The 12,705-nt window shown below is 45.4% G+C and overlaps 1 protein-coding gene across 1 annotated transcript in view; it reads right to left on the bottom strand.

The window, feature by feature from the left end:
- Positions 1 to 12,705, bottom strand: part of prickle3 (prickle homolog 3) — a 153,429-nt gene that overhangs the window by 22,252 nt on the left and 118,472 nt on the right. Inside the window, 1 exon segment of the mRNA XM_084333733.1 lies at positions 6,530 to 6,667. Within this exon segment, the coding sequence (XP_084189859.1) occupies positions 6,530 to 6,667 (138 nt within the window).

Raw genomic sequence — 12,705 nt, forward strand, 5'->3', positions numbered from 1 at the left:
AGTGCTCCCTGCTGGACAACAACAGCACCAGGTCCAGAGGACAGAGTGCACCCTGCTGGACAACAACACCACCAGGTCCAGAGGACAGAGTGCTCCCTGCTGGATAACAACACCACCGGGTCCAGAGGACAGAGTGCTCCCTGCTGGACAACAACACCACCAGGTCCAGAGGACAGAGTGCTCCCTGCTGGACAACAACACCACCAGGTCCAGAGGACAGAGTGCCCCCTGCTGGACAACAACACCACCAGGTCCAGAGGACAGAGTGCTCCCCGCTGGACAACAACACCACCAGGTCCAGAGGACAGAGTGCCCCCTGCTGGACAACAACACCACCAGGTCCAGAGGACAGAGTGCCCCCTGCTGGACAACAACACCACCAGGTCCAGAGGACAGAGTGCCCCCTGCTGGACAACAACACCACCAGGTCCAGAGGACAGAGTGCCCCCTGCTGGACAACAACACCACCAGGTCCAGAGGACAGTGTGCTCCCTGCTGGACAACAGCACCACCAGGTCCAGAGGGCAGAGTGCTCCCTGCTGGACAACAACACCACCAGGTCCAGAGGACAGAGTGCCCCCTGCTGGACAACAGCACCACCAGGTCCAGAGGGCAGAGTGCTCCCTGCTGGACAACAACAGCACCAGGTCCAGAGGACAGAGTGCCCCCTGCTGGACAACAACAGCACCAGGTCCAGAGGACAGAGTGCCCCCTGCTGGACAACAACAGCACCAGGTCCAGAGGACAGAGTGCCCCCTGCTGGACAACAACACCACCAGGTCCAGAGGACAGAGTGCCCCCTGCTGGACAACAACAGCACCAGGTCCAGAGGACAGAGTGCCCCCTGCTGGACAACAACACCACCAGGTCCAGAGGACAGAGTGCCCCCTGCTGGACAACAACAGCACCAGGTCCAGAGGACAGAGTGCCCCCTGCTGGACAACAACAGCACCAGGTCCAGAGGACAGAGTGCCCCCTGCTGGACAACAACACCACCAGGTCCAGAGGACAGAGTGCCCCCTGCTGGACAACAACAGCACCAGGTCCAGAGGACAGAGTGCCCCCTGCTGGACAACAACAGCACCAGGTCCAGAGGACAGAGTGCCCCCTGCTGGACAACAACAGCACCAGGTCCAGAGGACAGAGTGCCCCCTGCTGGACAACAACAGCACCAGGTCCAGAGGACAGAGTGCCCCCTGCTGGACAACAACAGCACCAGGTCCAGAGGACAGAGTGCTCCCTGCTGGACAACAACAGCACCAGGTCCAGAGGACAGAGTGCTCCCTGCTGGACAACAACACCACCAGGTCCAGAGGACAGAGTGCCCCCTGCTGGACAACAACAGCACCAGGTCCAGAGGACAGAGTGCCCCCTGCTGGACAACAACACCACCAGGTCCAGAGTAGAGGATGACATCTTTTCAGGATTCCCACGGGATGGGAGTCAATTTCACTTTGAATCCCGTGATTGGGCAGGACCGGGAGTAAAAGTCAACGGGAGCAGAAGGGAGTGGGAACTATGACAACAAAATCAACGGGATTTGGACGGGAGTGATACATCGGTGCATCACTAATGTAAATGTTTGGTGGTTTTATATTTAACTAAGGCAGACATCAGGGCTGTACAGCGTGCTATGAAAAAATCGGTCTGTGCGATGAATGAATTTACTGCACTAGCACCCGTGCGATAGGCATTCGGTTCATATCGATACTCTTATTTTGAAAATCCTGTGGCAAGTCTCATTTCCGCCCAAGCGCAGCTCCAGCCATAATATCTATGGCTCCGGCAGCTAGCAACGTTCGGTTCATATCGATACTCTTATTTTGAAAATCCTGTGGCATTTCCTCCCAAGCGCAGCTCCGGCAGAACAAAAAACAACAGCGTGCTATGTTATGTTAGAGTGCGCATTTTGCGACCAGGAAATAAGTCCCTGCCTGTTTTTCCCTGCAACGCTTCCAATGCATCTTACATGCTTTGCATCCTCACCAAAACTAACTAGTTAGCTGCTACCGGTAACTAAACTAAGCTAACCCGGGTCAGAGGCAGAGAAAACAGTGAGGAAAGGGAGGGGCGGGGGAGCCTCAGCCTCTCCCTGTCCCTCTCTCTACGTCAATGATTTTAAGTAGGTGAGGTCAAAGGAGTTTGATAGTATTACTGAGGATGGCCAGATAATGTTGATATTTAAACATAACAAATATAATACATAATAAATGTATACATGATCATGCAACATAAAAAAAGAATTAGGGGATAGGGGATATTTTTAATAACAAGGGCCTCTGTAGTTATGTCGAAATATGCATAAAGTTTAACCTCACCGAGTCCACATGGCTTTTTTACATACAGTTACGACTTTGTATGAGATCTCACGGTGTTCCATTACTCGTACCAATTGAACACCACAGATACCACAAATTTTTCTATGAAAGAGATACATTGGGAGGTTTTGTATCAAGTTTTTATTATCAATTACTAACGTCCTCGTATGAAACCCTTCAACTAGACACTGTCTGGAGGAGGGATATACCAGACCTGGAATATGACTTTGATTGGCAAGGAGCCTGGGCAAATGTCCGACTTACATCAAGGAACCCGGATCATCAACAAATCAATCTGAACTATATTCACAGGACATACTTGACTCCTATAAGGCTGTGCAAAATGGGGCTTATACAAGACTCCAAATGCTCCCAATGTACAAATGGGGACGAAGGAACATTTATGCACATGTATTGGGACTGCCCACCAGTTAAGGCATTCTGGAAAGATGTGTCCCAACAATTATCAATACTCGTATTTTGGAATATACCTGTACACCCCGCGGTATTACTATTGAATGATGTTTTTGAGTTTGCAGTGAATCCACAACTAAAAAGATTGGTTTTATCGGGTATCACAGTAGCTAAAAAACTGATCGCATCACGTTGGTTTCAACCGGAAAAAATGTGCCGAAAAGTGTGGTTTCTTACATATCTCGATGTGATATATCAAGAAATATCTACAGCAAGAATTCTGGGGCTCAATGAATCCAAAATGTCAATGTGGTTAGAAGTGGTGGAGAGAATAAAAGCTAGCTTATAATGGTAGTGTCTGGTTAGGAGTGAGGGATAATGGAGGTACTATCCAAGAGGGGGTCCGGGAGGGGGGGGTTTGAGCTGGAGCATATGTGTGTAGGGTTTTAGAAAATAGGTATTAGGGGTATATTATATACTAACATTTATATAATTGTAATTTCGCTGGATATACACTGTATACGGTTAAAATGTTATTATAGACTATTTTTGTTTTATCCTGTTTCTGTACTTGCATATATTATAACCACCTTTACTGAAAGTTTCATTATGCATTGTGTGTTGAGTACTGACTTTTAATAATTTTTTGTTTTGCAATAATAAAAAAAATATATAAAAAAAAAAAAAAAAATTAGGAACTATTTGGGAGAGGGAGGTAGGGAGGGGTTTTAGGTTGTGTGTTATAATAATAATAACTTTATTTGTATAGCACTTTTCATACAGAGGTTGCAGTTCAAAGTGCTTCACAACAGTAAAAAATACAGTCATAAGCGAGCATAAAATAGATAGACAGGTAGCAAGGTATGGTAAATCACAGTGTTTCACATTAGGATCTAGCATCCCAATAGGCTCTCTGTTTACAGTTTCATTCAGTAATACAAATAATAAAAATAGTTTAAAATGAATGTTGTGAGTTCCAAAAAGTTATTTCAAGTTTAAAGCTCAATATATCAAAACGTGGCACATTACAGTGAACAGGAGGTCTATTTGTATTCAAACAATAGATTGTTTTTCATTTAAATGTCTGGAAGAGCTACATTTATTTCTTTCAAATTATATTTTCGTTACCTTTTTTGAGTTGATCTAAATGTTACTGATTGTGTTGAATGGGCTCATGATATCGTCTCATATCGATTGCAGGCACCTGCATCGTATCGTATCGTGGCAGACTTTGTGATATTGGCAAATATCGTTGTCCAAAGAATCGATATTGTATCATTCGTATCGTGATGAAACTGGTGATTCCCACCCTATAGAGTCCATACATCCAACACCAAATCCCATAATTCCTTACATGTAACGTGTCTGGCTGTGTGACGTCAACTTGTCAGTATGAAAATGACAGCCAAACATGGCACTGCAACTAAATAACACAAAACAATAGGCACATTTGTGACTGTTACAAATATAACACGTTTTATACTTGTGCTACAAGATCTTGGCCTGTGCTACAAAACTATCAACCTCTGTAGCACCAGTGCTATGTGCAAAAAAAGTTAACGTACAGTCCTACAGACATGATGTGACCCATGTACTGCATATTTTATACCGAGGAAGAAAAACGGAGCAGGATTGGTAAACAGGAGTGGGATGGGAGTGGGATTCTATAAAAGTTTGGCTCGGGATTGGGATCAGTCCTCTGTGGGAGTGGGATTTTTTCTAAACTCTCATTTGGGATTGGGATGGGATGGGATTAATTCTGTGGGAGTGGGAAGGAGCGGGAGTCAAAATCCACTCACATGTCAGCCTCTAGTCTGTATGCCCTATCAGTTATATAATATATTACAATAAATATAGGCAATAAGGAATTTGAAAGATGAGCAAGTAATACATCACCCACAGGAGGGGTTACAGCCAGAGGAGGAGGAGATAGTTCAGCGAGAGGTCAGCGTCCCGGCAGCCTGAGGGATAAAGCTGTTACTCTGGTGGAGTGGGAGGAGACTCCGCTGTCTGTGGGAGGGAGTGGGATTTTTTCGACACTCTCACTTGGGATTGGGATGGGATGGGATTATTTCTGTGGGAGTGGGAAGGAGCGGGAGTCAAAATCCACTCACATGTCAGCCTCTAGTCCAAAGGACAGAGTTCTCCCTGCTGGACAACAACACCACTTTCCAACAACGGCCTTGACCGGAGCTCGAACCGGTGATCTTCCTATCACGAGTCTGGAGCTCTACCCATGTAGAGTTGCTATTGCATGTACTTATTTGTGTTTCATTACACGTATGTATATACTTACCAACTGTTTCGCCTGTTTTATAGCAACACTACTATCACAGACATCTAAGAAGGGAGATCCCCCCTTGAATGGCCCTTCTAAGGTTTCTCCCCTCCACATTGCCTGTGGTGCTTTTTTCCTATTGTATAGGAGTTTTTCTTTACCTTCGCGTGGGGTATGTCTGGGAGTGTTGTATTCATTTACTCATTTATTTATTTTACATTTTATTTTGGATTTCATGGTGTTTTTGTTTTGTTCTTGATTTATTGTGATGTTTCTTCTTGACTTGACTCATTCAGCGCCAGGGATTCCGGGTCCCGTTGTAGCTATGCCACGCTTTAAAGATAGGAGTGCGTCACCCTGTTTGTAGAGCTATATCTATATTCTATATTATAGCTATGGAGACAACACATTTGACACTGACTTTCTTCCGTCGAACATGCAAAAAAGAGATAATTTCTTCATTCATACGTTCGCGCGTTATCCCATGGTGAATATAAGTATAGTTTAGGAGTGATCCGGGATAATTTTTTATGCTTTGATCGCCAGTAACGGCGTTCGTGTTGAACACTACAGAAGCCGATCAGCTGGATCGATATGAAAACATTGTTGGATCAAGCAGAAATTGATGTCAGATAGTCCTTCCTTCTGGTCGGGGGTATTCCAAAAAGAATATTCCAATTGTCTGATTGCGATTTCCAGTATTGGTGTCCATCTGGTCCCGGACATAATTTGGCACAACTTATAGATCGAGTGTGCCAGATGCGTTTCGAAGTGGTCGGATGAAGCGATTCACTCGGCTCCGTCTAAATATATCACCCGGAGACATTTGAGTGTAATACAGGGTCTGGAACAGGGTTTACTGCACTCAGTAAACTCGTTGTTGGTGCAGAAAGTGTTAAAGAAAACGTGTCCCGCCCATGGGGACATTAACGTGTGTTGTCGGGCCTTACAAAAAAAAAAATGGTATCTACTTTTTCTCCCCATTTTTCTATTTTTCTCCCATCCCAATTTCGTATTATCCAATTCTTCCCTCCCCTGTCTCGAATGTTGCTAGACCATGCCTCCCACTGGTCGGCTGCAATGTGGACGAGGCCTTGCATCACGTGTCCCCTCCGGTACACGAGGAGGCAGCCGTCGCATCTTTTCACCTGTACAGCGCGATCTCTCAGTGGCGAGGAGTAACGCGTGGGAGGCTCACGCTGCCCCCGATGCTTCCTGATTCTGCTGTACAGGCGCACCAACCGACCTGTAGGAGTCGCTGTCCACAACGTCCGACCCCCACCCACCGGCTTTCCCACCCCCTAATACTGCCAATTGTATTAGTATGAACGACCAGCCAAGCCGGAACTTGGAAGAAATGCTGAGAGCTGGGTTCGAACCCAGCATCTCCTGCATTAGTGGCGAGCGCCTTGCCCACTGCGCCGCTTAGCCGCCCTTTACAAATACATTTGATTTGATTTGATTTGATTTATGTAGCCATGCTGCCAGAATTCCATGGCAGTGTTGCAGCGGTAGCTACCTGCTGACAGATGGCTCCGGTCATGGTGACAGGGAACAGTCTGACGATGCCTCTGCCCAGGTTCTCCCTCTTCCTCTGCTGGCTGAAGAGACGCAGCTCCTTCTTCTCCTCCTCATCCAGAGAGTTGCAGTACTGGGGCTAAAGGAGCAAACACACACACAGTCACACACACCTGTTGATATACAGACTGTACAACAGACGTGTTTATTAAGTCAGGGTTGATGAAACTTAAAGATATAGTTAGGGCAAAAAGCAGAGTATTGCCAGGAAGTTTCTTTGTTTTTAGCTCAGAGGACGAGAACCGGACTACTACCGTTTTTCTTTTCATGACTTTTTGTTTTTTGTTGTCTATTCTGTTGTTTTAGCCCATTTTATATTTTTATTATTTTCTTCAAATATTTCCCCTTACTGTATTTTATTGATGTTATATATTACTGTTGTAAAGCACTCTGTGCACTCGTGCTGAGAAGGGCGCTATATAAATAAAGTTTCAAGTTTCTTTAATAGTTGTCATACAGAAGTACAGAATACTTTCATACAAAATGCTTCTTACTGTTACACTCCAGAGACTGTGCTAGACAAGATAGTATCAAATAACATAGTATAGCATGTAATTTAAAAAAAAGTTTGACTTACTTACTTACTACAGAATTACGGATGTCCGATATTATCCGCCGATATTGGCATTAAAATGTGATATCAGAAATTATCGGTATAGTTTTTTTTTAAACATTTATTTAACCTTTATTTACCCCAGGCAAGCAAGTAAGAACACATTCTGATCATTTTTATTGTCAAAAGTATGCATAATGTTGTGTTCATGCCACAACAAGAGATATGTAATGTTATTACATGGCGTTTTCACATTCGCCGAAATGCTTGCTTGTGATTGGTCAATAGCGCTCCGTTAACCCTAGCAGCGGTCAATTATCACACAATAATGACCGCTGTGCGCAGCTGTTCGCAATCAAGCCCACAATAATGACCGCTGTGCGCAGCTGTTCGCAATCAAGCCCACTGACATCAGTGCTGCCGCCCGCGAAGCTGCCGGCGATGACAGGAGGCGGAGCGACGAGCGGAGCCAGAAGCCCAGAACCAGTGTTGCGAGTCGATGTAAAATGAATTAGGTATATTGTTAGTAAGTTAGCCATGTAATAAGCGGGATAATGTATAGCTATACTCGATCATTGTCGCAAAATAATTGACCTTCACTGACGTTTAAAACACCTCGGCGAGGCGCCTCGGTATTTTAAACTCTGTGTCGGTCAATTATTTTGCGACAATGACCTCGTAGCTATACATTATCCCTTACTTAATTACCTGAAATTATTCCGTTTTTGCGGGGGGAGGGGGGGGGGGCCTGCATATATCGGTATCGGTTGATATCGGTATCGGAAATGAAAAGTTGGACAATATCGATATAGGTAAAAAAGCCAATATCGAGCATCCTTATACAGAATGATTTAAAGAGTTGTACAAATATCTTTCAGTTCAAGAAAATGTATAAAGAAAGAACATTTAGACTTTATGAAGTTGAGGGGTAACAGATTTCCTTATGACTATTCTTTCAAAATAACTTCTCATGTTATTGTAAGTATAGATTGTAAAATATGTGTAATTGACAGACCATCTATTTCTATTGTTTATTTATTGTTTTGAGTAAGGGGGCAGCAGGCTAAATAAGATTTTCTTCTCCCTGCTCCTTTTCGCCCATGGAATGTGCAGATTGAGAGGTGCTTTTGATTATGAAATACTTTTTTTCTTTTTCTTTTATGGAACTGTGTATTACCATGATCGGAACAAATAAAAATGGAATGGAATCAAATACAATTTAAATATTTACTTAACCCTTTCACTACCACACTACCAAAGGGTTAACCATTTCACTGCGCCGCCCCCGTCGCTTCCTGATTCTGCTGCGCAGGCGCACCAACCGACCTGTAGGAGTCGCTGTGCACAGCGTCCGATCCACACCCATCAGCTTCCCACCCCCTAATACTGCCAATTGTATTAGTATGAACGACCAGCCAAGCTGATAGCAATGCGGAGAGCTGGGCTCGAACCCAGCGTCTCCTGCATTGGTGGTGAGCGCCTTGCCCACTGCACCACCTAGCCACCCAGTTACATACAATCTTAAAGTCACAGACAATCAGATCCCTGCTCAGACTTGAGTGTCAGACTTAGTGTCTGCAAGGCCGTCACTGAGGCAGAGATATTCCAATCTATTTATACATTTACTCTGATTCAATCTGATTCTATCGAAGGCGTGGTTCATCTTAGCTAGGGTGCAGCCCAGCCACACCTCTGAAGAACTCTAGTTGTAATTGGCTAAAACACTTACAGTATCTGTTATGCACACATTCATGTATCACACACCTGGCCTTACTTACTGTTAATGGACTTCTGGAAAACAGGGGTGACCTTATTCTACCTTGTCTTAATGTTATCAGGGCCCTAACACAACCTTCTAATGGATTTAAAAAAAAAAAGTCAGAATGACTCAGCATTTTAAATGTGCACACACTTCAAACTAGATAGAGGAGGAATGAATTCATTATCATTAATACATTGCTTTAATGCTGTTATTCTCATATTTGGGGTCACAACAGGGGTAATCTTTCTCAATTAGAGATATCTAATATGCTTCTATGTGTAAAGAGATGCAGCAAATTAAGTCTTCTTTCTTTTTCTTTTCTTCTGGTATTATCTCTGGTGTTAGATTTGTTGTAATCCGATGGTAGTATCTCCCATACGATACCCTATTTTAGTCTGGTATCGCGGACCGATATCAATACGAGTATCGGCACTGGTGCATCCCTACACATTTTTTATATTTATTTTTAGCATTTTTACAGCTTTTATGGTCAGACATGACCGACAAAGGAGAGGGAGAACGGGAGAAGATGTGGGGGAGGACTTGACCGACAAAGGAGAGGGAGAACGGGAGAAGATGTGGGGGAGGACATGACCGACAGAGGAGAGGGAGAACGGGAGAAGATGTGGGGGAGGACATGACCGACAGAGGAGAGGGAGAACGGGAGAAGATGTGGGGGAGGACATGACCGACAGAGGAGAGGGAGAACGGGAGAAGATGTGGGGGAGGACTTGACCGACAAAGGAGAGGGAGAACGGGAGAAGATGTGGGGGAGGACTTGACCGACAGAGGAGAGGGAGAACGGGAGAAGATGTGGGGGAGGACATGACCGACAGAGGAGAGGGAGAACGGGAGAAGATGTGGGGGAGGACATGACCGACAAAGGAGAGGGAGAACGGGAGAAGATGTGGGGGAGGACATGACCGACAAAGGAGAGGGAGAACGGGAGAAGATGTGGGGGAGGACATGACCGACAGAGGAGAGGGAGAACGGGAGAAGATGTGGGGGAGGACATGACCGACAGAGGAGAGGGAGAACGGGAGAAGATGTGGGGGAGGACATGACCGACAGAGGAGAGGGAGAACGGGAGAAGATGTGGGGGAGGACATGACCGACAAAGGAGAGGGAGAACGGGAGAAGATGTGGGGGAGGACATGACCGACAGAGGAGAGGGAGAACGGGAGAAGATGTGGTGGAGGACATGACCGACAGAGGAGAGGGAGAACGGGAGAAGATGTAGGGGAGGACATGACCGACAGAGGAGAGGGAGAACGGGAGAAGATGTGGGGGAGGACATGACCGACAGAGGAGAGGGAGAACGGGAGAAGATGTGGTGGAGGACATGACCGACAGAGGAGAGGGAGAACGGGAGAAGATGTGGGGGAGGACATGACCGACAGAGGAGAGGGAGAACGGGAGAAGATGTAGGGGAGGACATGACCGACAGAGGAGAGGGAGAACGGGAGAAGATGTGGTGGAGGACATGACCGACAGAGGAGAGGGAGAACGGGAGAAGATGTGGGGGAGGACATGCGGCAAATCCGTCCGGGAGCGGGAGGCGGACCCGGGTCGGCCGCGTAGGTCTGCTACGCAGTATGCGGTGCGCCACTCGGGCGCCCTGCATCCCTACTTATTAAATGCATTGATCTGGTTGGGGTCCCCGGGGGAAACGTCAAATAAAGCTGCCACATTACTGCACTGAAACGATCCTGTATGGAAGCACCAAGTCAAGAACAACCCGACATGTCCAACACGTCAGCACCGTGAACCTCACAAGCATGTGGCGGTAATATTATGGATACCAGCTGATATTCCCCAAGGGGATCAATAAAGGAACATCTTATCTTATCTTATCAATGTCATCGGCGGTGTTTTTACATGCATTTTCATAACCCGATCACTGATTCGCCCATTCTCCTACGCGGAGAGTTGGACGTTCAACTAGCAAACATCTCTGCCCAAAGAGGAAGTGACGTTTAACCCTTTCACTACCACACTACAGAAAGTTAACCGTCTGTAGTGTGGTAGTGAAAGGTTAACCGTCTGTAGTGTGGTAGTGAAAGGGTTAACTGTCTGTAGTGTGGTAGTGAAAGGGTTAACCGTCTGTAGTGTGGTAGTGAAAGGGTTACAATTCTGTAGTGTGGCCGTGAAAGGGTTAACCCTTTGTCGTGTGGCAGTGAGAGAGGGTCTACCTTCTGTATTGTCGTAGTGGAAGGGTTAACGCTTTGGTGGTGTGGCAGACAGTGAAAGGGTTAACACACAGGGGTCTAATAAGGAAACTGGAGCAAGTGCCTCCATCATCAGGTTACATCATTTATCTTTATTGTGTCATAATATCAATATGCATATATGCTTGTCTCCCCGGATAGTAAGAATTCACACATTTATTATTATTATTATTATTATTGTTACAAAGGATCAGATTAAACCGAATATATATATTTATTGATTGATATATATTGCATAGTATTTGTATATCGTTTGATATCCCTTGTATATTCCTTGTACATATACACGGAATATCCCTTTAGCCTAGTACAGACCATAATATTTCATTCTCCTATTGGACAGCGGTCCACAGGCGCCAGGGCCATGCCTCCAGAGTCAGGTTCAAGGCCACCGTCAAGACATGTCTGTACATGCCCGGCCTTGCCCAGGGATACGAGACAGAAATGAGGTTGGCACTAGATTGTTCGCCGTGCATATAAATATGGCGCAGGTGAATACAGAAGTAGAGTTACCCAATAAGTTGAAGCCTCACCCACGATACTCCGTGCGGTGAAGTATGGCCTGTTTGGCCCCAAAATAGAGCATTGAGACCGCGTGCGAATTAATAACTGAATTGTCAGAGTTTGGCGCTATACCGTCGAGTGCGACATATTTCTATTAAGTCAGTAATAGTCTATTTGTGTGTATAGTGTATCGTGCGGCTAAAGTTCTACAGTGACCAGCATCACCAACGCTTCCTCGTACCAGCTAGAGTGCTTATCCAGGCTGGGCTGCTTTCATGGCGCTTTCACCCGAGGAGACCTAGACGAGAACCGTGTGGACATGTACACTGGATTAATCTACCCGACGACTACATAGCCCTTTGCGGCTGGATTATATTTGTTTTGGTCCTGTGATTTATGGAGCGGAGAATCGCCGACGCCTACACGTGTGGGATTTACCCTGTGAGGAGCCACGTCGAGTCTGCGCCTCAGAGAGCCTGAGGCCGGCTAGCTTTCTTCACTGTGGAGCTACAGTCTACGGAGAACAGCTGTATTCGTCTGTGGATCAAGAGACTATTGCACCGTCTCCTGTACTTGGAGTCTCCATAGTCATCGTTGACCAGACTCTCTACTACCGACAGATCCTCTACCCCTGCTGGCTTACAACCGGGGGGACCCTTCCAGTATCTCCCGCTATATATTACTAGTGTACCATAGATATAATTCCCTAAGATTCAGGTTGTATAATTACCTCCTGCGTAACCAGAGAATGGACATTCATTATTGATTTGCCTACGCACATTCCTTTGCCTTATAAGCGCATCCAAAGTAAAATAGAGAAGTATATTATGTACCTTTTGCTGCAATAAATACTTAATTACCACTTTGTGTGGAACCGATTCATTGTGGGAAGTGTTCATCATATTTATATATCATGTACTGTATGGCCAGTAATTAAAGTACATAAAGCGGTAGTGGTTTAATGATACCATACTTATCAATACAGTCAGGGAATTGTACCCCTCAGTTACAATTATTATTATTATTATTATTATTATTATTATTATTATTATTATTATTATTATTATTAT

Source organism: Notolepis coatsorum (assembly GCF_963971535.1).
Source record: "Notolepis coatsorum genome assembly, chromosome: 17".
Classification (NCBI taxonomy): Eukaryota; Metazoa; Chordata; class Actinopteri; order Aulopiformes; family Paralepididae; genus Notolepis; species Notolepis coatsorum.